Source organism: Cuculus canorus, chromosome 2 (genome assembly GCF_017976375.1).
Source record: "Cuculus canorus isolate bCucCan1 chromosome 2, bCucCan1.pri, whole genome shotgun sequence".
In the NCBI taxonomy this organism is placed as follows: domain Eukaryota; kingdom Metazoa; phylum Chordata; class Aves; order Cuculiformes; family Cuculidae; genus Cuculus; species Cuculus canorus.
The window spans coordinates 45,701,298-45,728,181 of NC_071402.1; the positions used below are offsets into that span (position 1 = coordinate 45,701,298).

At 39.5% G+C, this 26,884-nt stretch overlaps 1 protein-coding gene across 6 annotated transcripts in view; it reads left to right on the forward strand.

The window, feature by feature from the left end:
* NOL4 (nucleolar protein 4) overlaps positions 1–22,240 on the forward strand; it is a 199,876-nt gene extending 177,636 nt beyond the window's left edge. For all 6 annotated transcript variants that reach the window (XM_054059343.1, XM_054059339.1, XM_054059341.1 and 3 more), the window contains 3 exons: positions 5,362–5,542; positions 7,543–7,623; positions 13,603–22,240. In XM_054059343.1, the coding sequence (XP_053915318.1) occupies positions 5,362–5,542; positions 7,543–7,623; positions 13,603–13,796 (456 nt within the window). In that variant the 3' untranslated portion in view covers positions 13,797–22,240. The remainder of the gene's footprint in view (positions 1–5,361; positions 5,543–7,542; positions 7,624–13,602) is intronic.
* Positions 22,241–26,884: the final 4,644 nt, after the last annotated feature.

A 26,884-nucleotide genomic window follows, 5' to 3' on the forward strand; every position in this document is an offset into this window, starting at 1 on the left:
AGCCATACTACAAGCTATTGAGGCTAACAAAAAAATAAAGAACATGAAAGCATGTTTTGTTTTTTCATGTGAGTGCATTCTTTTTCATGTGCTGGAAAAATGGTAGACCATATGCAAATATTGGATCCTTGGCTTGCCTATTTGTTCAAAAACTAATCTGCATTTGAGTTTTTCTAGCCTCAAAGTGGTATTCCAAGAGAAGTGTTTATTGACAAGAACAACAAGCAATCCACATTTTTCCATTTAACATACTAAGAAGAAAGTATCAAGATGAGGCAAAAATGTGTTTGCCTTTTTGTCTTTTTTTTTTTTTTTTAATTGAGTGGGAAAAAATCACCTTGACATAGGGGCAGTTAAAAGCTGTCATTCTCAGAGTTGTTAATTTGTCAGCCTGGCAGACACTGTATTTCATGAAAGCAGTAGTTAAATGCATGTTGCCATCTTTGCTGCTTTTAGATTTTGCCATTTATTTTCGTGTCACAGAAGTTTCGTTAGCTTTATCATCTGCTAGTATTGTCCATGTGAGTTGGTCTGCACGCACACTCCCTTTTGGGATTTACATTTACATGCTAGCAATGCCTATTTTGCACTGCTCTCTCTTAATGGTACTACACAGAATTTCCAACACTTATGTGTATATATGGGATCAAAACTCAATGTAGCACAGATTTGCCAGGGCTTTTTATTTTGACAAGCTATTTTTTCTTTATTATTATTATTTTGGTGGTGGTGAAGGAAATGGGGAACTGAAAGGAACAATGGCGTTGTTAGAGTTGCTTCCACAAAGGACAGACTTTCTGAAAAGAAATCTGAAAGCTGTGTCTCCACTGGGGTGGGGAGCAGGAGTCAGGGACGCTGCCGGTGAGCCTCACTCTTTGTACCACACTCGTGAGATTCTGCACCAGCATCTCTGTCACTGTGGATGGTATTACTTTTTAAACTATTCATTAGCTGCTCAAAATATCAGAGAGAGGTGAGTTTGTTCAATATCCAGGTTATGCAATACTTAATGCAATCTTTTCTTGGTATGTACTGTCCTTAGAGGTTTACTTAATGGCTTTCATGGCTAAAAATAAAATAAATAAATTGCTCTTTTAAGTAAAAAAATATGTTCTCCTAGTATAGATCTGGGCCTAAAAATGAGACATCGATATCTGTGATATATAGCAAGTTGAGGATCAAAGTAGGTATTGCATGCTTCCACTTGTTCAAGCTAACAGACGACTTTGTAATTTAGCATGCTTTTGTACCTAAAAGGTATTTTGGCATTTCTGTGATATCCATCATTTTCCAGAGGATACTCTCATGACCTAAACTACTTCTTCTCCTAAATAAATTCAAGAGAGAAATATTGTTAGAAGGATGACTTATTTCCATTGCCATATACAAAATGAAGCTGGATAATTCAAATTCTAAATGGGCAAATGTTTTATCCACCTCTTGTTCATACTTCTTATTAAGGGTAAATTATAAATAGTTTAAAAATTGTTACTTAATACTTCACAGGTTTTATAAATTTGTTACAAATTGCGACAGTATATGTTCCAGGTACGTAGATCAAACATATTAAGAAATGGCTAGCTAATTATTTATGGTTATCATTAAATTATTTTTTTAAATCACATTTTAAATAAATTATTAAGCCTTTCCAGTTTAAACATAATGTAAGGGGAAACTAGAAGTGCTGAATGACTAACACAGTATTTAAAAAAACCTCAGTTCTGAAACAATGCTATGTTTGTTTAATTTCTAAATTACTTTAAATGAAAGGCAATTAAGCTGAAAAGAAAGAGAATTATTCCATGTGGACTAAATCTCAGGTATACAAAAGTGAATATGATATTTATGTTCTCTCTCTGCTTCCCTCCCCAGAAGAGGCCCTGGCTTCTTTATCCTGAAGGCAAAGGCAAAAAGACGTGGTTTGCTTTTTGAAGTACAAAACATTCCTGAAAAATGCTTAAATCCCAGGGGTATGTGCAAGACGTAACACCAATCCCCTGGGACCAGGCTAATGGTTCATAATCCTGCCAGCAGGGCTATCTGACACCTGAGCCTGCTCAGAAAACACTTCTCCAAAATCCTGCCCTGCTTCTGCGTTTAGTCCTCCTGAAGCACTGAGCTAGGCGCTTAGGTGAAGCCTAGATTTCATGTCTGAAATGTATGGCAAGTTATTCATCATTTAGATACAGGTGATTGCTCTGCCTTATATAAATATATGCAGTATTTAGAGGAAGCCACCTTTTGTATAGTGGCTGAGAGATTAGAGTTCATAAGCAGAACCAGAAATCCTAGGCTTAGCACCCTCCTCAGCCTCTTTCACCCCTCCAGAGGGTGCCTTCCCCACTAGGATGGAGCACCACAGCTGTGATTATTTTGATACAAAGATCCCCATTTGGCAGCACAGCCACAACCTCAGATTCCCAACCTCAGAGCAGCTTCTGAATTTTGTGTTAAGGCATAGCTGGAAGGGAGCAAGGCTGGAAGCCTCCCAGGGCAGCCCTCCTCTAAAAGGGAACTGAGTCATACTCCTTTTCTGTTTGCTATCTCTGTAGCCCTATGAACTGCGCATTTCTCTCCACACAGTGGCACAGCTTCAGCTGTGACTCCCACCAGGTTTTGAGCCTGCTTTGAGCCTGGTTGCTAGGAGATAGCAGCTCTGAGTTCAGGTCCCCTCCTCACCACAGCTAGCAAAGACCTTGCATCCCAAATTTTCCGCCTCTTCACCATGTATTCAACAAGAAGCCAGTACTTGGTCTCCGACTTCTTGGCCATGTGCTCTGATGCATGGGCTGGTACGTGCCAGCGTGCATTCAGCACCCTTGCTGTGCCCTCTGGGCAGGTGCTGCTTGCTGTGCTCTGCTAGAAGATCAGTGCATAAGCTCTGCAAAAAATACACTGTTAGGTTTTCAGTGCACTGACTTAGAGGGGGTTTGGAGGACATGTAAGTCCAGGGACAGCAGATTTATGATTCACAGACAGTAGGGATAAGCAGACAGGCCCTGAGGTACTCTGCTCAGCTATAGGAATTAGTCCCCTTGGCACTGCACCCCTTGAACACAGCGTGATCCTTGATAAATTTGCAGGAGATCCCTGACTGATGTTTGCAAGAATAAAATGAGATTCTGAGTGAGTCTATGGCAGGAAGTATCATCTGTTTTATATATAAAGATACAGAACATCTCAGCTTTGAGAGTGTTCAAGATTTGGATGATGAGTTAAGCTTTGTTGCCAAGATAGAGCTTTACTGTATGGCTTATGAATATTTTCTCAGTGAAAATAATACATTTGCTCTTATAAGAGACAGCAGTGACCTTTGGAGATGAAAGGTGAATGATACTAAAGTTGAATTCCTGGCAAAAATACATTGCCATTTTGGCCCTTTGTTTAAGGCTATGATTACTTAAGAAAGTGTGTAGGAGAGGAGTTTGGCCAGCTCTCTTGAAAATGCAAAGCTTTGCCTCAGCTCATATTAATGCCCAAGAGGCCCCTTTCTGATTGTTTATGGAATTAATTATCTGATGGTTCAGTGTTCTGTATTAAATATTTAAAAAAATATTAATAATATATATACCTTCTCCTGAGTCATCTCAGTTTTGCCCAGGTCTCTTTCACCAATAAGTATCTACAAGACAGGAATGTCTTCATCTCAGAGGAGTTGGTGGTGCCTTATTTGAGAGGTAGAACTGACAGTGGTTTCTAATGCAGATAGGAAGGCTGCTTCAGAATCCTTTTTGCTTCAACACTGAGAGACAAGACACAACTATTTGATCCCTCTGACCTGCTGTATGTATTCTTATTATTAAGTAAATACTGTAAAAAAGGTTTGAGATCATTTATAACATTCTCAATAAGTTTGTTATATTTAACAACCATAAAACGGTTGTGCAGAAGAGAACGACATAAAATGGGCAAAACCTTACACAAAGGGGAGATAATTCTATCAGATAATTTTTAAGTTAACTACTCCGAAGAGGTCTGCCAACAGTCTCACCTCTATGTTTTTAAATACTGATCTTCCATAGGTCCATTTTATTTGAAATCATGAAACATATTTTCATCAGATAGGAGTGTAAAATCAGGCCCATTAAAAAAGTCTACAAGTTAAAAGAAACAAAGGACAAGTTCAAACACATTTGCAGACTAAATCAGAAATTCTGGCACTCTGGTCCCTGTAGTGGACTGATCAGTCGCACATTGGTAGTTTTCCTTGTTTCCAACCACTAAAATGCATTGAATCTCTTCATGCTTTTCTTTTTTTTCACCTGTGTTGTGATTAAAATGGCCACATGGGCATTCTGGGCTCATGAGTGGAGGTGGGGTGCTCTAAGCAGTAGCTACAGTAAGCACGGATGGGGAAAATACAATTTTACCTGAAACATGATCTCCTTTAGCGGAAGGTTGGAGGGCCGCTGCACTAAAGCCTGTTCAATAGTATGTCAGCTTCTAAAAGGCAAACAGGGGACATGAAGGGAACTCTTGGTCTATAAACAGTCACTTCTCATACACGACAAGATAACAAATACTTTCAAGTCGCATTTGTAATGGTATTTTTACCACTTGGCTCTTGTGTGGACAGACACACACTCAGCCCTCTGCAAATGGAGGAAATGCTGGTTTATTCCTTTGCTCTGTTCCTTCTCGGATTGCTAAGGCTGATACATCAAAAGTTGTTGGTGCATTCTGGTTTTGTTTGTATTATTGAGAAAGATATGATTCTCTGGCTTGGAGGAGTCATTCCTGTACTCAGAAAGTAATGGTTTTTTCCTATCCTTTCCCATGTTATTTCTGGACAGAGTTGGGTTTTGCAAGAGACTGTGAGCTCTTCAGGGTGAGAGGAAGGCTTGTAGTGATAGGTCTAGGGGCAATGGGTATAAACCGGAGAGGAGCAGATTTGGACCAGACATAAGAAGGAATTTCTTCACTATGAGGGTGGTGAGGCACTGGCACAGGTTGCCCAGGGAAGTTGTGGATGCACCATCCCTGGAGGTGTTCAAGGCCAGGCTGAGTGGGGCCTTGGGCAGCCTGATCAGGTGGGACATGTCCCTGCTCGTGCTACGGGGGTTGGAACTAGATGTATGGTTTTATGGTTCTGATTCTATGATTCTCTTTTGAGAAACAGTATGATTGGCTTGTGGAGCACAAAGAAACAAATATTCTCAGACTTGCAGGAAACTTGTGTTCTTGCTTATTTCCATTATTTCTTTTCTTTTGATATTTGGTCAATCAGAAACATGTCTGTGCTTGTTTAACATGCATTATACTATTCTAAACCCAATAGATATAGAATCTTAACAATGGAAAAGACCCTGTAATGAATAGTGAAACATAAGAATAATTCAAAACCTCTCGTTGTTTTTGCAGGATGAGGCTGCTCCAGCTGACAAACAGTACAAACAGGAGCCAGCCCAGGTCACTTACTCAACATCAGCTGTTTCCAGCACACAGGAGGTGTTGTACATCAATGGAAACGGGACCTACAGTTACCATAGTTACAGAGGGCTCGGAAGTGGGCTGCTAAATCTCAATGATGCTTCTAGCAGTGGTGAGTTTCCTTACAAAATGTGCCTGTGTGTATATATGCTCATGTGTACATTTACCCCTGCTGTAGAGAAAGCTAGTTCAAGGGGTTCAATATCCATAGGCTATTATCAGATAATGAGCAGGAACAGAATCCCGCAAACAGCTACTGCTGAGCAAAATACTTGCTCACTGCATGCTAGTCTCCTTTCATTTTCAAAGGACTAATTCACAATAGGGCGAGACTGAACCTGGAGTCTCTAACAAAGCTGAGTGAAAAAATGCTGGGTTGGATCTTCAGTCGATTTACATGACTTTGTGAAGACCTGCCCTGTCATTGTTGTCCTCTACTATATGGATCACAAAATGAGGCCATTAGTAGCTTTGTGGCTGGAGTCTGAAAACACTGAACTCCCTATTTTATAATAGAAATGAATTGACCTAGATATCTCAAATGGTCTCTCTAGCTGCTTTAATTTACTGCAGATAAGGATCTGGCATAACAAGTATTAAATAAGAAATCAGCACATCTGTCTAAACTCAAAATGATGTAGGCAATTATGTGTCACCAGAAGGTTGTATGCCCCTGTGAAAAAAAACAGTGGTGTCATTTGTTTAAACAGCATTCCTTTCTTCTTACATTAGCAAGCATCTGTAACAAACAAATGTAAGTTATTTGTATTCTTTGTTTTAAATAGTCCCTCATATTGACTTAGGACAAATTCAGAGTAAAGGAAACGGTTTGCCCATGCTGGTAACAGGGTATTGTCTGTCTGTCAGAGAGAAGTGATTACTCTGGAAGGCTGAAGGTCTCTTGCCTCCAAGAATGGTATTTTAAAAATGTTTCAGAGGGCAGAGAAATCCCTGGGTGTTTGTCCTGGCTGATCCCTCTCTGGCACAGAAGAGTGGTTTGGATACATGGGCTGACTTAGGCAAGACAGTAATTGTTTAGCTACAGCCTCTATTTTCAATCCGCTAAGCAATTTCAAAATGCTGTCAGGGCTGTAGCCTGCAAGGAGTTACTGGTATGTGGTGCCCTGGCAACCTTCAGTCATGTCTGCTTCCTCATCTTCCCATGAAAATCCTCAAAGATCTGTGAATTATTTGTGTTAAGTTTTCAAAAGGCTTTAAAAAGATAATATTTTAGTTGTCAAAATTCTCTGACTTAAAGAGAGTGGGTGATGATTACGATTGTTTCCGTATGCAGGAAAAACACATCTGAGGTACTGAATACAATCTCTGATCAAATATTTTCATAAGACAAAGACAGGCCATGGAAATTTGGTTTCTTGGGAAAATGCACAAGATCTTTAAAATTATCTTTTACATTGTGGCCAGACAAGGTCCAAGCCAGTTCCCAGAGAAAACAGTTGGCACTTGCTCTTTTGCTCAAGTAAGAGTAGGATTAAACTCCTCATGTGTTATTTGTTAGCAGAAGCCATCAGAATTGTCCTGTTTTACATAATCCTAAAATGTGAGGAATCACAACTGTTTTGTGTACTTGTTCTTCCCTTCAAACCTCTTGTAATAGGATACATTTTTGTTAAGTCCCATTTTTCAGTGAATTGTGGAATTTAGGCCGAAGTATTCTATGTCACTTTAGCATGCAAGATTAAAAAATGAGTTACAAATTCAGCATCATAAATTGGTGTTACTTTCTCATTAGAAACAGCATTTTCCTTGTACCTTTAACATAGAGGACTCTAGTGCTATTTCACAATTAAAACTGGGTTTCACAATAAAAGTTGGGTTTTGTAGGACAAATGGTGATTATTCAGAAACTGCTGGATGCTGCACAGCTAATGCAACCAGGGAAATGTGCAGTATTGCACCCTTTGCTGGGTTTCCTCAGGGTGATTTGGAGTTGTTTCTTCTGTGCCATTGCCTGGTTTTCTAGGCAGAAACTGCCTTTGTGTGTGTAAAAAGGGAAAGTGTTTCAGACTCAATGGCAGGCTGGCCATGCAGGACATGCCCTCATGTCATGGTAAGACAAAGCAGCTGTTGTGTCTCCATGTTTCTACACAGATCTGCAGCCCACCTCCACCACAGCCGCGACTCAGCACTGCATCCCAGGCACCACAAACGCCCAGTCCCCTTCCAGCTCAGGTGAGTCCTCCTGTCAAATCCAAAGGTGTTCATGTTGCAAGCAAACCTGGAGCCCTGGTATACTTCTCTTTCAACCTCCTCACCCACAGGTTGGCCTTCAGACTGTGACTGACAGCATCATGGTCCAGCCAGTAGCTTCCAGAACCCCACCAAACCTCTCACCTCTCCCCACTGCCTCTTCCAGAGGCCCAGCAGGGTCCAATGCACTCTCCCAGCGGTTCCCTGTTTAGCAGGGCCTCTTGCCAACACGCAAATCAGCCTTCCTGGTTCTTCAGCCTCCTGGTCCTTCAGGCACTGAAATCCTGCTGAAGGTGGAAGAGTAGCTGGGGGAAACTCCTTGAGCTGATGATGTCGAGTCCCAGCAGTCAGTATGGTCATGCCGTTCTGGGGCAAGGAGAGGAGGATGAGGCACCTGTGTCCGCTTTTGCATGTGGCAGTAGGGAGTGTGCTTTATTTCCTCACCCTTAAATGTGGTGAAGTTGTCACTTTCCCGTCCCCTCCCCTTCTCTCCTTCATATTGTGGCATATGCAAGTATTAGTCTGCCCCTACCATAGGAATGGAGGTGAAATGTCTGTGAATACATTGGGTAGTATCCTACTTTTCTACCCTTGCATGAAGCTCAGGAGGCTGCCTTTAAGGCAAGAAAGGTGTATGCCACATAATTAACCTCCTGTGGTGGATAGGAAACATTACTGGAGGACCTCATGTAATCTTTTCATCACAAACCAGTTTGTTTACTGATTGTTGAAAAGGCATGATGTTCACTAGCTATAGGCATTTCTGTGTTTTCACATCTCTTTCCTCAGGCAATACTGCAGTTTTTTCTGCTGTCTAAACTAGCTGAATGTATGTTTCCCAGAGGGAAAGGTGTAGAAGGGAGAAAGAATCTTAAAAGGTTCAATTCATTAGTCCCTGTTTCCTTGATCTGACATCTCCTGGCACTTGAAACAATAGTTTTAGGTTCATCTGTTCTCTGTTTGAAGGTAGGAGGAAAAGAAACATTAACAGATGCATAATATCACAATAAAACATTCTTGCAATAATAAATACATCTGATTTGGAAAAAGTAGCGTGCTTTGATAGTTCTTTCTATTTAGTTTTATTGGAGTGTATGAAAATCTAGTACATACTTCTAAAGCCGCTTATGGGGAGAAAAGGGGAGAGGAGAATAAGTGCAATAGAAAAGACAAGTGAGAGATTTCAAAGCATGGGCAAATATATTTTGCTATAAATAAATGGCACCGCTTTTTACATCTTTGCTGATGAAAAAGATTGCTTAAGTGTTAAAGAAAATGTTCAAGCAAAGATGCTTAAATACATACGGCTTTTAAAAATTTTTTTTCTCTAAATTATTATGTGCAGTAGTGATAACCATTCTGAGAGTCCTTGACACATTTATTATTCTTTCAGTAGTTGTTAATTATAAGATTGGTGGTTATGCAGTGACAGCATACAATTCTTAAGGGATTTTTGCTGAGACAGTTGATAGTATCTAAGCAATCAGTAGCAGCACATCTACATCTGACCCATATTTTGGAATTTGATATAAATCTTGTTGCTAATCAGTAGTGCGTGAGGCAATAACTAGTTCCATTTAAGTCTTGCAATTTACAGAAAAGCCATTTGTCCAACAGTGTATTTAATGGCAGGTATTCCCAGCAGCTAATTTGATAAATGATTGTCTAGAACGTGAAGAGTAGGTTTTCAAAGTTCTTTTATTCAGCTTGACATGGTTCCACCAAGAAACATTTGACCTCTAGGGAAAATTAGGTCTATGTAGCTGGACTGAGGTGGTGGATCAAAAGCATTTCCGCGTTAAAGTGTCAATCAGGCAGCTTCAGCAAGAGGCAGAGGAGCTTCAGACTTCTGAAAGAGTGTAAAAGAAAGTATGTATATCAACAATTTGTTTAACTTACTGCCTAAAAGAATGTTGTGCTGTTATAAAAACATGAGAGGTAATGATTGTGAGTTATAATAGTATGCACAAGAAAAATAAATAAAAAGAAGTATCCTGTCTTCATCTTTGTGCTATGTGCTTAATCTTGGCCTGCACACTGTCACAGTCAGTGTGGAACCCAATAATGTTTTCAGTCAAGATTTTAATTATCCTGAAGTACTCTAGGATAGGAAGCAATGTGCTAAAATGTGCAATATCACCTTGGAGGAACCTGACACTGCAAAATTCATTGCAAAAATATTCAGATTTCCCTCTGGATAATGATGAACTTCCTTCTTCCTGGCAGCTTAATAAATAATGCTAAGTACACAAAGGGGACAGTTCTATTTAAATTAAGGACAGTTATCAGAAGAAATAGTGGTGAAGCTGTTTGATTTTCTCCATATTTAGTCATCTGTAGCGATAGCTTCTGGAGATAGAGTCACATGAAGTGTCTACCTTAACCAGCTGTTTTAAGCCTTCAGAATATTTGTGATTTACTTGTCTGGTTAAAGAAGTGTGGTGGATATTTATTAGTAAGGTTTAAGTTCGTGTGTTTCAAAAGCTGGTTTTGCATAAAAATACAAAGGAAAAATTTACGCTATAAGGATGAGATCCATTTATTCTTTGTGTTATAAATGACCAGGTATGACTGATGAAGCTACAGATAAGTTAGGTTATGTGCACTTTTAGCATATAACACCCTAGAAAATCTTTAAGAATCAGTAACACTGCCAGTGAGTGTCTTTCATAGCTATTAAAAGGTAAGACCTTTTAATAGTCTCCAAGTGAGGCATTCTCCTAGATGTAAAGCTTGGCTGTCATAGGAAAGCTTTGGAGATGAGGTGTAGGGGTCACATAATTAAAAGAAGAACTAAAATCCTTATCCCCTGCATCAAGCATGGCTTGTTCTCTTCCCGTTTTACTCTCTGCCAGCACATGCAGCTTCCCTTCCTGAAAAGGCATGGGTGTACTCGGTGTCCTGAACCTGAAGCCATGAACGCTGTTCCGTGCATCTGGATTTCTTTGCTTTTTTGTTCAGGGGTTTTTTTCTTTGAGGGCAAGGAAGATAGCACTGTTATTTGTTAAGTACAAGGCAGGAGTCTGGGACTGAAGGAAAATCCTGTTTTACTACTATATAGAAATAATGATAATTAAAAAAAAAATCTGTTGAAGTAGCTGGGGTGAGTTAAATCTGAGATTTTTTCTTTCTTCTGTATGCAAGAACTCCATACAACAGAAGTCTCCCAGACCAAGACGAGTTCTGAGTCCTGATGGTTCCTTGAGTGTGCAGACTGCAGTTTTGAACTCCCACAAAAACTTACTTCCAGTGCGTTCAAGGACTCAAACACATATATTCTGAAGAGTTAAAGAACTTTCCTCATGATATCTGATCAGGACAGCTAGAAATACAGGACCAGATCTTCGGTTTGTGTAAATCACTGTGACTGCAGAGACTTGTGAGGAGTTACACTGATTTATGCATGCTAGACATCTGGTCTTCTATTTTTTTCTTTCAAAGTCATGCTTTTACTTTGTGCCATCAATTTTTGTAAGGAAAACCTCAGAGATGTAAGCAAGCACATTTGTATGTATTTTCTACTTATGAGCAAAATAAACAATATCACTTAGAAATTTGGATCACCAATGAGAAAAACCCGTCAGTTTCATTTCAGAAAAAGACATGCTCTGCTGCAGAAGCTCTGTTCTGCCATATAGTGTGTGTGATCTTAGCTGTGACATGAATGAGAGTCAAGAAAAGAACATAAAAGTTAAAGTAGGTTCATATGGAGCACAATGCCCTCAATATGTCAGTGATAGCTTTTTCACTACCGCTTCAGTAAATATAGGATTCTTTAATGGCTTCTTACAGACATTCAGTCCAGCTAGCTTAATGATTTGTATACCCTTCTACTCTCTGCTGGCTTAAGATTTTACTTAGAAAATATCCTCTGAGCATCTTCACACTGTGATCGTTTCCCTGCAGCGTACAGTCACACTGAAAAAAACCCGGTGCGCTAATTGTCCTTTTATTTATCCTTTGTACACTGAAAGTCATTTAAAAGTCAGTTCATTTATGCCAGTGTAGAACTGGAAATACAGTTATAAGGCTAAATGCTGTTCATGCGAGTTGTGTAGTAGGAAATAAGAAGATCAATTAGGACCTTTTCTGTTGGAGTAGTTTCTTTTCATAGTCCCAGTTCTGCTTTCATTCACTCAAGGGGAGATTTTCATTAACTTCACTGAGTGTGGGGACATGGCAATCTCCACACCCTTTGTGCTCTCAGCTGTATCTCTGCATAAACATAAAAGAAAAAAAGAAAATTAAGTAAGGTTTATGTCCAAATCTTCAGCCTGTGGAAATGAGCACTACTCTCCATTAGTCCTAAAGATAGTGAGTCTGGCTTTGAATCTTGTGATTTTTGGTGGGATTATTTAGGAGAAGGTCTAGACTATGAATTGTTGTGTTCTCTCTTCTATAGTTAAATATGATAAATTTTACAATCATTCCAGTCTTTCTAGGAAGCAAAGTCCATCCAGTCAGCCCATGCTGAGAGAGCTTTGGCATTAACACACATTGTCCAGATGGAAGTGAACAGTGTCATTTTTCTAATTGGAAAGCAAGATACATTGCTTTGGATAATGTGGTCCCAGTTTCCAGGAGAGTATTAAGATTAAAATCAAGCTAGGCTGATCTTCTGCCTGCCAGAAGTAGAGATTTGCTACACTGTCAAAATGAACAAACAGTGTTTTTCCAGATTTGTGCATACCAAAATGCTTGATGATAGGTATACTTGCCATCTGTATCAGCTACTTTTAAAAAAATGAGTCATAGAATCATAGAATAGTTCAGGTTGGAAGGGAACTTAAAGATCATCCAGTTCCAACCCCCCTGCCATGGGCAGGAACATCCCACTAGATCAGGCTGCCCAAGGTCCCATCCAACCCAGCCTTGAACACCTCCAGGGGTGGGGCATCCACACCTCCCCTGGGCAACCTGTGCCAGTGCCTCACCACTCTCATAGTGAAGAAATTCTTCCCGTAGTACCTGTACAAAGCTACACTCCAGGAAGAAAAAAAGTATTGCATTAAGTGGAAAATGCAAACACCGTTAAAGCACCATACGTCTTAGCTGACTAATAACTATGGTGAAACAACCAGGGAAATTCCACACAAAGCCATACTTGATAATGGCAGATGGTTTTGCCAATTGTGGTAACCTGCAAACTGCCCTCAGGAGTGCTGTCTTCACACGGCATACCTGGCTTTGAGACTATTCTTTGTTGAAAAGTGCTAAGCATATTCATATAAGCTGCCACCCAAATGTAGTGATTGCTGCAGATTCTCTTGTCAGTGTTCAGGCCTTACAAGTTCCTTACTGTATATTGCCAGCTGTACGCAGCCCCCACAGATGACAATCTACTCCCCATTGTAGCAGCCAGATTGTCACCAGCCAAATCTCATTCACGACCAGCTATTTCTATAAAAGATTACATGGCATCAGGGCTAGTTCAGTGAATGACCATTTATCTGTGTCTGTAAGGGATTCACAGTCTGGCTACATGCTGATTGAAGCACAAAATGTGAAAATAGATACCTAGAGAACATAAGTTTGATATTCTGTGATAAAAATTGCAAGTGTGCAGGATTGCCATGAGGGCTACGATGGCAGCTGGAGCTGGAGGAGGCACAGGAGATGAACCTTCTGCCTGCTCACCAGCATCAGGTCCCAGGGCAGTGTTGGGCTGCAAGGAGCTTACACTGTTGAGATATCCCACAGGAGCTAATGTTCTGCTGGCAATGGATTTGCCCCTCGTGTTACGTAAGTAGAACTTACAGGGCATGTGTCGTACATAAATATAAACCAAAGTGGTTCCTGTCAAGGCGGCTGGTAGCTGAACAGTTATCGCTTGTTTCTGCTGCTTCTCACTGGCACACAGTTGAGAACAGATTTTGCTACTCTGCATTTGTAGCTACGAACCTGTGAAACATCTCTGGCAGCGCATCTGAAGCTTCTTTTCTTTTCCTTTATTATCTGCAGGTCCAACAGATCTCAGTATGAAGAGGCAGTTAGCAACCAGCTCTGGATCCTCCAGTAGTTCAAGCTCTAGACCCCAGCTGAGTCCAACTGAAATAAATGCAGTGAGGCAGCTTGTGGCAGGGTATCGAGAATCAGCCGCGTTTTTATTGCGTTCTGCAGATGAACTGGAAAACCTTATTTTGCAGCAGAACTGAGTCATGTGACCTTCACACTGGCCTGGTCTTATCTCAGAGTTTCCACTAATGACATTTTGATTTCCCAGAGCACACACTTCAGTTACTGCACAGTCTTTTAGGAGAGTTAATTAACATAATGCCACACTGTTCTTGATCCATAAAGTGATGTGTTAAGGTGCTTCAAGTGAACTTCGACCTCTGGTATTTCCGAGGTACTTTACTGTGTCCAGCCTATTGCTTTTGTTTTAGTGTGTCAGCATAAATATCGAAAAAAAGTGGCTAGAAATTAACTCGTTCTAACAAGTGGAGGAAACAGAAGATGCTGTGATGGCTTAAAAAAATCGTTCAAGATCCAAGTGCAATATTAGTGGAATGTGATACTGACTCATTGGACTTAAAGCTGCAGTATATGGCAAAACATTGCCAAATGTCCTGTTGCTACAGGGCACAATTGCAATTAAAAGGATCTTGTATTTTAAAAAAATGTAATTTTTATAAAAAACAAAACAAAAGATTTTTGTTTTCATTCAAGATTTTTCATTTTTACTTTGGTAAACTTTTTCACTGGTCCTGAAAACGTTTTGAGGAGATATTGTAAGTCCTCCCTTCCTCTTTTGAACCCCTGACTGTGCCCTTCTCCCTAACTTCATATTCTTTCTACAACGAGTAACTCTTGATGCTGGATAATTCTTCCCCCGTGTACTGTAAATTGTCATCGATGGAATACCTTGCAAAGGAAGCATGCATTTCCTGCATTCATACCATTCTCAACTCCATTCTGTAATATATTGCAGCTTTATTAGCAATTAATAACGAGTTGAGGGTTTTTTTAAAAAGACATATCACTGAGAAAAAGAAAAAAGATAAATTGATTTCTTACGGTGAGCTCATCTTACTCCATGACACTGCTGCTGTCCTATACAAGTCCCTCTAGTTGTGATTGGATGTAGATGATGAATGTTAAGAGGTTGCAAGTGACAATCTGAGAATTTGCACTCTTGTGTGTATTTATTTTGTTTTCTTTAATTTAAACAAAATTCTAACAGAGGAAGGTCATTGACACTTCTGGTATGATTTGTATAATTCCCAGGCCTAGCTAAAACCTGTACAAAACTGTAAACGGATGCAGCTGCAACTATAATAAAACTCTTCTCTCCCCTCCCTACTCTTCCCAACCCCTCTATTTCTTATTTTATAATATTGATTACACATTAATGGTGTTTTCTTTGTGCACTACGGCAGGCTTATTTTTAAGTATATAGAAAAAAAGTACTTTAGTTTATGCTTACTGTACTATCTGTTCTGTTGTTTAGCTTTTGTTGAATAACAAGTTTCTTGTGCATTCCTAAATTTGCCTTATTTCATGTACAAAATTTTATGTAATTCTGTTTTTGACAATGAGTTTAAGGCATCAGTGATATTTTATATCTACTTGTTACATATAGTTTTCCAAGTAATGACTGTGATTGTGACCAAGTAATGTGCACTTTTTCTTGTAACTGTGGACATTGCTATGCTTTTTTTTCTCTAGTGTTTCTAGAATTACTGTTGCTTACAGTTATGTAAAAGAAAAAGAACTTTTGTGATACTGTTGGTGAATATTAATGTGAAAAAGCCTATGAAATATGAGTATTTTGGAGGTACATAGATACACAAACATCTCTAAGTTGTGGACTGATGTTCACATATTTAAATGAGAATTCAAAACCCGAGGGCTGGAATCATTTCCTCTGTTTTGTTTGGGTAAATAAACAGATTTCTGTGTTTAAATACATGATTGTGAAACATTCTAACATTTAAATTTATGTAGCATTTAAAGCTATAAATATTATTGTCTTTAAATGAGAAAAAAAAGGGCCTTCTTGCACAATTCATGCAGACATGCAAACTTCATTTCTCAAAATTATTGAGTATATCCAGTAGACTGATCTAGCTGGAGCTTTGTATTAATGAAGAATTTCCTCAATAAGAGCAGAGGCAGGTGGTCCATAAATCATGAGATCTGAGTCACAAGCATTTTATGATTTTAAGTTGGCTGGAGGCAACACCATTTTGCTACTCTACATTTATTCTTAAAAAAAAAAATGTTGAATGTCTTTTTAAAGGCACTTATTCTTGGATATGCGAATATTGTTGCAAATTCTTACTAGTTGCTACCAATCACTTGTGAACTGCATTTGCTCCTAACATCTTCTTATCTGCTTCTAACATCACATGCTTGTGAAAGGCTATAGCTTGTCTCTACCACAGACACGCAGTGAAGTAGACATCTCTACCTCAGCTTTTGTCTCAGCAGGCATTTAAAAGCCTGTTAGGAAGCAGCTGCCTCTTTCCTCTCTTCAGCTTTCGAGTATCTACAACTTCTTCTCTCTCTCTTGCATGCCAGGAGGGGAAGAAGCAAGTACCTTGTGCAAGATCACTACTTTGTCTTCATCCAAAGAAAAGCTCTGGTGTACATCTTCTGGAGAGAAGAGTGACAGCTATGTCTAGGATTCAAAGCTTCCTTAGCCCTGTTGTGCAGGGCAGTATGCCTCAAACTGCCAACTAAATAGCAACCAGCAGTTTGCCTAAGAGGCTGTTTGCCAGCCAGGGATTCTTGCTGCTTTTCACACTGTCTTGCTAAATCCAGATAAGGACAAGGCTAGAGGATAAAAGGTCCTACTTCAGTGTCCTACCCTCCTACTCCTCTTTCCTCTCCCCAGTTACTGTTTCTCTTGAGGGAGAAGTAGGAACGTTGCAGGTCACCATATGAGCTTCATGACCTGTAGCTTGTCTCCACTTTCTCCTGTTCCATCCCCAGCCTTCTTTGATAGTTTTCCAGGTATATCTTCTACAGCAAACAGATCCTTTTCTTCTAGCTCGCTTTTCTGAAATATTTAGGGCCTTCTTCAGTTATAGTAGCACTTGATGTCCTTCCCTAAAGGCTTGTAGAGATACTTAGCTTTCTGTCCTCAAGTGGTTTATCTATGCCAAATTCCAGCAGGCTGGTGGGCATTTTACTCCATAGCTGTTTCTTCCTCCAAATACTAGATTTTTTCATCTCTTCTTTGGAACAATCATTGATTCAACTATGGTTTTAACTTCCTGTTCTTCAAAGAGGGTACTGAAATTCAGACCCATCCTGTGAAGGAGAGACCACAAATCTCAGTCCACTTTGTGTGTGCAAATCTAGATCCAAGCATTGCAATTATATTTGCCCTCTTGGATCCAGTATAGATCTCAGAACCATATACTCTCTGCCTGCTTTGAACCTCCTAAGGAAATAAAGGCACAAGTGGAGAAGATCTTGCTCCAGCTATAGACTGAGTCGGGTATCCTTAAATAACTTTGTTAATTATTGCTTTCTTTTATCCACATCTTCTATGAACAATGCCTGATCACCTCAGCCTAAATATTGCTGTTGGGATAAGGCCAGTCCCTTCCAGCATGGGCGTATCTCCTGAGCATGACTGTTCAAGGCTGCCTTCAGAAAAGCAATGTCCTTATTTCCAATATCTTTGTTAAACTAGTACTTCAAACAGATGGAAGTGTCACAACAGAATCTCATCATTGCAGACTGGCAGGTGCTGTCCTGAGACAGCCTCATGTCTTCCCAGCTATACTGGAGTTTCCTTGGGAGTAGTCATGTAAGATCTTCAGTCTTCAGGAGGTTGCTGGAAAGGGAGAGATGGTGGAAGAATGTCATAATGTCTCTAAATTCCCATCCAGAGTCAAGTCATTTATCCATTCTTCTCCCCTCGATTTCCAGAGTAGTTTTCCACAAGCAACTGTGGGTAACAGCTTTAGATGCAACCTTAGGTTGTGAAAGCGGACAACGCAAACAGTTTTGCAACTTTACTGCTTTCAGTGTCAGCTGGGAAACTGGAGTCAGAACATATGAAAAGAGATCTGGAGTCAAAAGTTTATGTTCAGATTGGCGCCTTGGTGCCTGACATTGAGGGAGATAACCACCGTATCAGTCATTGTGAGTATCAAGAGCTACAGAAAGACAATGCATAGGTAAGCAAGTGTTTGACACTTTAAAAGCTGCCCATCCTGTATGGAGAATGGATTTCTGAATTTTGAAAAACAGATTAACATTACATGACATTGCTATAATACTAATTGGAAAACAGTTATACTGAAGGCATTGGATATTCTTGCTGTAATGACTTGGGTCCTTGCTGAATAGAGTTTAAGTGGAGGTAAGTTTTGTTAGTAAAACTCAATTGAAATAAGGAACAATTTCATTTCTCTCAAGTTTCTAGCACTATGTTAAAACCTTCACATGAATTTGTTGAAACTCTGTGAATTTGGCTTTGAGTGGCTTGTGAGGCATACAAAAGATGTGGGTTTTTTTCTGCATAAAGAAAAGATCATCTCAGTAGATCCTGGAGTAAGGATCTAGCCTTGACTCCAACCACTGCAAAAACAGCCGCTAGCGCATGAAAACGGTTTGTGAAACAGTGGCACAACTCAAGCAGTGCCACACAGATGGTTACTGGAGTAAGTCTGTAAGAATATAAAATGCCTGTACTGGCCAAGACCAATAGATCACATAGCCTTGTACCCTGTCTTGAATAATAAATAAAACAGATAAAGATGTAGCAGATATAGCAGAATGGAAGAATAGAGTAAGCATAGAGCAACTCTTTCTAAATGCGTGTCCATGGCCTGCAACACTTTGAGGCTATCTGAAATTGTCCCTGGCTGGCAGGGACGTCTCCACCTTGTCACTAACTTCTCACAGTGGCACGGGGAGAGAATCAGGAGAACCAAAGTGAGGAAAAAAGTGGGCCAAATTTAATAAGTGAAGAATAAAAAAAAAAAGTGTTGCAAAGGCAATCACTTGCCACTTCCCACTAGCAGACTGATGCACAGCCAGACCCTGAGCAATGGCAACTTCAGACACACATCTCCCAACTCCCCCCATGTCTGATTGCTGGGAATGATGTCACATGCTATGGTATCATTTTAAAAAGTGCCTGGCATGAAAGACAAATTAATTGCCTGAGGCCATACAATCTGTGAATGCCCAAATCAGGTATACTGACTCCTTTCCAATGTCCTGTGCCAGTAAATTGCACTCCAGATGTGCCAAGTGTAGTACGTAAAGTCCCAAAACTGAACCCTCTTTTTCTGCTAAGCTGTCCTGAAGACTGGATGAAATGTTGAGGAAGAGGGAGCAGAAATGTTTTTTCACTCTAACCAGAATAACCTGATCAAATCTTTTTCACCACTCTAAAAAAGAGCACAAAGGAGCTGGAAAAGCTGTATAACTAGTAACTGCTTTATGAAACGACACTATGTTGTGCCGCCTAATTCAGTTAATTTCTTTGAGGCTGGAGAAAGATATTTTGTGAAAAGTTTTCTTGTTTCCTCTACTAATAATGATCGGTAACAAAGTGGAAAAGAGTTCTAATTATTGCGATCTTTTATATACAAATATAATTTGTTTTGTAAGTACACCTTTGCTGTGGTAAGCCAACTATAAGATTATGGAGTAAAGAGAGTTGGGAGAAGGATCCAGTCTACTAATTGCACATAGATAGGATTGTCCTCATTTTCCCTGAGAGTCTGCACAACTATTGACTCAGTAGGGGGATGGATCACAGTAGCTAATTAAAAAGAAAGTGTTTTTCTGAATTTTCAAGGTTTTCTAGAAAATAATTTTGATTGAAGGTTTTACTAATGCTCCCCTGGAAACTTAAATCAGATAATGTTTCCCTTTCTCCTGCAAGGCTGCTGTTTTGTTATTGTAGGGATACCAATCTTGATGCTGGTTTCTTTTTTTACACTCAGTCACAACACAGTCAGGCACTCATAGCAGGAAAAGCACTAGGAAAAAGTGGAAAAAATAGAAAGGATAAGTATTAGTAATTTTTCAAACATGTCTGTTTAACTGGTTTAAATTAATTTTATTTGTGGTTGCAGACTCAGTGCTTTAGCACTTCAAGCTTGATCTATTTTTTTCCGCTCATATTCTGTAATAGGAAGGATTTGCTATATGGAGGAATAGCTTCTTGCTGAGAAAACTCTTCTGCCCTAGCCAGCAGGCAGCCTTATCTGTGTTCATTGTTGCCACAGATATTTGAAAATTACAAGTTACAAGGCATGCTTAACTTGTAGATCTGTTCTCTAATAATTAGAGGCACAGGCTAATTTTTTAAAAAGTCTTTGTCTGATCCTATTTTTTCTTTTCAATGTAAACAATAAAAAAAAACCCAAAAAAGACTATAGATTTAATATACATTTTTAATATCCAGCATACAGTTGAGGTCCACAGTCAGAAAATTTTAATAGTCAGCGCTAAAGTACAACATCATATGATTGCTCTCCTCTTTAATGTTATTATTAACAGTATTTGTTTACAGCATATAGAGTACATATTTCTTCTGCTATGTGGGAAAATCTCTGCAGTGGAAGTCCACCCTCTTCTTTAGACTATAATGTCAGAGGAGGCGACACACCTCTATCTATTCTCCATGCCAAGTTCCTTGTTACTCTGTGACCTTACAAACAAAGAGCTTGAATTCACACTCAACTAAAAAAACATCACATGGTTATTGAGTAAACTTTAGTGGTCTGAATATCAAATCTTTTAGATCCTAGTAGAATCACAGAACGACTTAGATTGGAAAGGACCTTTAAAGATCACCTAGTCCAATCCCCCAGCCATGGGTAGGAACATGGGTAGGTAGATGAGATTGCTCAGAGCCTGGTCCAACCTGACCTTGAACACCCCAGTGATGGGGCATCCACAGTTTCTCTGTGCAACCTATCCCAGTGTCCCACTGCCCTCATTGTAAAAAACTGTAAAATCTTTCACTTAAAAAGTATTGTCCCTTCTCTGGGCCCACTCCAACAGGTCCATGTCTTTCCTGTGCTGAGGACTCCAGAGCTAGACCCTAGTGAGGTCTGATAACAGAAGACCAGAGGGGGAGAATCTCCAACCTCAACCTAATGGCCACATTGCTTCTTATGTAGCCCAGGATATGATTGGCTTTCTGCGCTGTGAGTGCGCATTACTGTCTCATGTCCAATTTTTCATCCACCAATATCCCCATGTTGTTCTCCAGTCTTGATCTATTCAGATCCCTGTCTGTATTGACATTGTAGGTTGCCCTGACACAGGAGCAAGACTTTGCACTTGACCTTGTTGAACTTCATGATTTTCACATTGGCCCTTTTCTCCAGCCTGTCAAGGTCCCTCTGGGTGTCATCTCAGAGGTATCAATGTCTTGACCCATTACTACAGTATGTGTAGGACCGCGCTGTTATGAGTCCTGTATGATGCTATAGAAAATCTCTCTTTCCCTATGGCCTTTTAAGCTGGTCATTGCATTCCTAATATTTTTGAGCTGAAGAGTTCGTGGGAAATCTCCTTGAAATGCTATAGCTCAGGTATTGTGGGCAATTTGGGGATGTTTCAGTAGTAATTTAAACAACCTTCCAGTGGCAGTTTCTTGTATCACTGTCACTGGGGCTTCATACTGATATTTTTGATCTCGAAAGAGAGTTTTATTGTAAAGAAATTGAGAGAGAAATGTGTCTATTAGCAGTCTCTTTGTACATCATGCTAGATGGAGCATTTTTATGATATAAAGAAATGAAAATGAATTTTCTTTTGTTAAACAGGGCTATCTGCCCATCCTAGTCACTGTAAAAGACTATGAAGCCTTTTTTTCTTCAGTAGGGAGAATGAGAATACTAATGGGGATACTGATATTTTTTTAGTCTTCTATTGCTCCCTACCAGTAAGAGGATGTTATTCTTATGGTAATACAGTGTGGATGACACGGTACAATGAAAGAAATCAGTAGGTTTTAGGTGCCCTGATGAGCACCAAGCCCTGAAAGGACTCCATGAGTCCAGGTCTGGTAGTCTTAAGTTACGTGAGTCAAGACTAAACTCAACACATTTTGAGTGGGCACAGTTTACTTGTCAATGTTTTGTTCACTAAATTTATATTAGTGAATTGTTAGAAAGTTTTACCTACAGCTGAAATGTTACGGATCTGTCCCAAGCTGTGAATAGCGACTATTGGGGCCTCTCTAGAAAGGGAAAAGAGATGGCACTTCTTGAACAGAGAGCAGCTCTCAGGCTAATCCCTTAGAAAGTGTTCATGAAAATGAGAAACATTCATCCACACCATAGCTTCACCCAATTCAGGCTTTGGCAAACTTCCATAACAAGATGCTCCTACGACAAGGTGGAACTTCAGTCTTAACTGCAACAGTAAGAAAGATATTCAATTAAACCAATCACGTCATTTACCTGGATGAAGTGCTGAGTTGATTATGCATCTCTCATTATAATAATTCTTACAGTGATCACAGCCATTCTGGGAGGCCCGTACCAAGTACTCTGACTCTACATTGCTTTCTAGAAAGCTGACAGCTCTAAGATGAAGGTAAAAAGCTCTTTCATCTCTCACTGATTTCTTCTCTAATTTGAAGAAAGATAAGCATGTGGTCTGAGTGACCAAGACCCTGTGTTCATCCACTGAAAGCTGCTACCTAATTTGCTAATGCTCATTTGTAAAATTTAGTTCAGAAGTAACAGACTCCATGTGAACACAAATAAAGTGATTGCTGTTTGTGACAAGCAGGTATTCTGTGGTAGCTTCTCCTTGTGAATATTTCACTGTTGTTTTTTTGTGAGAATATTGCTTTGAAACTGAGGCCAAAGTAGAGACAAGTGAGAAACTGGCCCAATCTGGCACCAAACAACCAAACTTGTGTTTTTGCAAGCTGCTGAGCAGCTTTGAAAATCAATCCCTGGAAAGGTATCCAGAAGATGGTAGCTGCTTTTTTCTCTGAGAAACACTTGGGTAATTAGGAATAGTAGTTAAGGTAAGTATTGCCGAGATTTATTCTTTTGTCACTGTCTTCTGTTTTCCCCGAAGTGTCTTTAAAATAAGTGTATTTATGGTAGGAATTCTACAGAGACTAAACTTCTCTTTGGAGTATTGAGATACCAAAATAATGCAGTGATCTTGTCTCTTTTCCTTCAAGAAAGACAAAATGACATGTTGCAGGTGTGCTGTGTAAAAACCCACACTTGTCAAACTAAAGAAGTTTTAACAGTTTATAAGCAGTTTCAGTTCTGTTCTGCAGATGGCAGTGCTTATTGCAGTGCTGTGTTAAATCCAACGCTCAAGTAAGTCTTGGGTGATCAGCCCCTCCAAGTCAGAGATGCAGGAGGATTTCTGTGTGGGTAGGTAGTGAGTGTGAACTGAAGAGTTCAGTCAAATCTTTGCCTTACTAGAGGCCACCGATAGGCTCCTTGTTGTTAACCCTGTACATTCATATGGTGCCTTCTTAATGTCATTAGATATTGGCTCTTACACTCTCGTTTGGCTCATTTACTGAATTAGTAGGGTTGGGGTTTTCACCAAAAGGACATGCATATTCTTATTTTTGCTTCCTTCTGTCATTTGGAATCCATTTAATCAGACTCCATTTTCTCATATTAACCCTTTAAGAATCTAGAAATTCAGTTGTAAACACAGTAGTAGCTAAAAGTATGATTTGCAAAAATCATTAAAAATACCTAAAATGGGTTTATATGATCCTTGGATCTTAAGGCAAGAACTTTGCTGAGAATGTGAGGCAAGGGTAGAAAAAGGAAAGTTTATACATTTCTAACAACATTTTACACTCCAGTTTTTCTTCCCTCACTGAACAGTAACAGGCCTTTTCATGTAACATAATAGTTTTTTATTGTGTAGGGCTTTTTTAGTTTTGTTTTGGTGGTGTTTTTTTTCTTGAGACCACAGTATTTAAAGGGCTAAGATAAATACAAACAATGAAAAAAACCCCGAACACAAAACACTTTAAGAGCTGCTTTCATTAGGAGCAGGAGACATGTTTGGGGAAGGCCAACAATTGAATCAAACTTGAAAACATTGCTACTTTATTCCACTTAAATTGCAACTTATCTGTACAGGCAAAGACTTGAAAACTAAACACTTAATCTGCAATTTGTACTCACTGATTGCATGGACATCCGTGAGAGCTGAGAGTGCCTGCTGCTTGGCTGGCTTGATATGGGAAAGGTGAAAGAAACCAGATGTCATGCTGTAATTTGCAGCAGCTCATCTCCATGAATACAGGTTTGCCTATGCTAAAATGTTTCCTCCACTCACTGGTCATTCACTGCACTTCAGTGATAAATAGGAACATTAGTGAAAGGGAATGATCCGAGTTAGCCCAGGTACCTGATTCACTATCTGACATATTACCATTACTTTTAACTTATTTCACAGACTAGACAGCTTTGTTGTTGTTGTTCCCAGAAGGATGAAACCAGCATCATCGCAAAAAATGCACATGGCTGTAAGGGTGCTTTTATGTGTGACAAAAAGATCTAAGTGACTGTTCTTAGATGTAGTGAATGTGTGTGGCATTTGTTTTGAATCTCTTTCTTCAAAGAAGAGGTTATCACGAATTTCTTCAGAGGATGTCAGTTCTCCATCATTTATCCACCCCATTGTTAGTTTGTTCCACTGAAGGGCAGGTACTGTTCCTGGAACAAGGGAAAGGAATATATTGCACAGGCATCAAAAAGAAAGTTTTGAGGCAGTAACAGAGGTTTTCATTCGCAGTGCACCCTAAACAAGAAGACTAGTAGCTTGGTGATAGCATCTAGCAAAATTAAACACCCTTTGAACCACTCACATACAGTAATTTAAATAAAATTCCATAATTATTTGTGGTTATTGAACTACTTTGTCTCCCACTACACACAGAATTTTCACAGGTTGCTGTATCATGACACCTACTGGTAGAGATAACCAAAATAAATAGATGTAGCTCTTCTGAATGATGAAACAGATGTTTCTGTCTATATTGCAACTTTTTATTTCACATTGACGTGATTACCAATGTATAGACATTCACACGAGCAGCTCAATCGCCGTGGCTTGGAAAGGAATGAAGAGGAGAGGAGGGTGATGTGTTTAAACACCAACAGTGTCTGCAAGGGGCAGGTGCACCCCAGACTGGTGCATCAGGTAAGTATTGCTTATTCAGCTCCTGTGCCCTGAAGTCTAGACAAATCACTTTAGTTTTGAGTTTAACTTCAGTTGAAGCTATAATTCATTTCTGGTTTGTCCAAGTTAAAAAATCAGGGCTATCATGTGAAAGAAACCATCTCTATCTGAAAAGTATAGCTGCTGGTTCAGACTAGGTTTTTGGAAAGCAGTAGCTCATCACCAAGAAACAGCTTTAACAAACTTATTCTACATGGGCTGCCATAGATAAGCATGAATTCCTTTTAATTGAGGCAATGTAACAGATGATGGACTATTCTGAAGACAGCTAGGATTGGATTGAAGTTGATGTGAAGAGAAGAAGTAGAACTAAGCTTTAAATCCTTTTGTATGGTTGTCACCATTGGGTTTGGGATTTTTATTTTTACCTACAGTTCTTCTCACCTTATACTCATATGAACAATACAGAAAACAGATTTGTATGAACTATAATCAGGCACTAGTGAGATGAAATTAAAATACTAGATTTTACCATACCACTCCAACAATGGATCCAGATTTTTCCAAAATGTTTATAGAACAAATAACTTTCTGACATGTTTGCATAAATGAAGCATCTTTCCATTCCTCAGTGCTAACTCCATTGAATTCCAGCCCTTTAAAGCATTTTATTCCAACTGAGACCCACACTTATACTTCTGTTACCACCTTGAAAGCCACCTGCTTCCCTAAGATTTCTTGTGTCATTGTCGAATAGATTTTCCCTATCTGACGGTACACTGGCAGCACTTTCATACCACGGGATATGGTTTACCAGTGAGCTATGATCTATGTCTACTCAAGCTTTTGAGGTCTTGGCTAGGTTTTGTCCTCTTATTAAATTACTGTAACAATGTCTGTTATCAAGTTGTCACCCCTATTAAGTTCTTCCACTGTGCATAAATCCATTTTCACACTGCACAAGACAGAATCAAGTATTTTTTACAGCAGTTGACAAGCGGAATGTCTGGTTAATACTTCAGCTGCATAAATCATCTTATGTCACACAAATATGAGTGGGAGCTTAGGTATGTGGGAAGAGAAAGAAGAAAAAGATAGTAAGGATGCCAGCATTTCTCGATTGTGTTTTGGTCTTTCCTTCTGCGAAGAAGGAGCACAACAAAGGGAATGTTCTCCTGTTGTGGCTTCCAAAGCAGTAAAACAGATGGCACGGTTTCCCAGTAGGAAAAGTACCTTTTGCTTTAACCACTTTTGAGAGTTCTAGTTTGAGATGTCAAAATATTTTTTCCCACATGACCATCCCTTTAAAAGCTATGATTGTATTTTGGCTCCATTCAGTTGGATTTCACCTGGAACAATTCTTCAGTGTATGTTTTCTTATTAGCTAGATGGGCTCCTAAGCAGATATCCCACATTTTTTTCAGGAAGGGAAGGGCAGGTCTGAATTTTGTGGTTGGATCCCTTTTTACTACAGCCCTGTGGTCTCACTGGTTTGTGCATGAGGAAAAAACACCACACTTCCTTCATTTATATTTTCTTTCTGCAAATGAGGATTTGCTCTTGGATGTTCGTTCCAATGGCAAATTGCCTCTCACCTGAGATAAGACAGTGGCAGGAACCTTTGAGTTAGATCAACCTTTTCTGAGCTTTAACTGATATATTTGCCATGCATTGCAGCCAACAGAGGCTGAGCCAGGAAATTTGCGTCCTAAATCCTTGCAGAATGAGACTGGTTTTTTCCACATTCATTTTTACCAGGTAAGGTGATATCTAAGACATATTTTTCCTTGAAAAAAAAAAAGCTTAATTGGGTAATTAGGGCTGCAATACCACTTCCACTGTCATCTTTCCTCCTGAGTAAAATTTTGTGCCAATTCACACAGACAAGTTACTTAAAAGGGAGTATCGTTCCAAGAACCAGATTTGCAGCTATTTTTCAGTTATGAGGAATCCTTTCCTAGTGCCATACCCTACTGTGGTGCTATTTACAAACTCAGGGGATGGCTTGCAAACTCAGTGAATTGATTGTTCAACAGCATCCATGTCCCAGCACAGTGGCATTACACCACTACACCTTAGCCAAAAAAACAGCAGCCACTTTGGGTCTTCTGAGGGTTTTCTGAATGTGGAG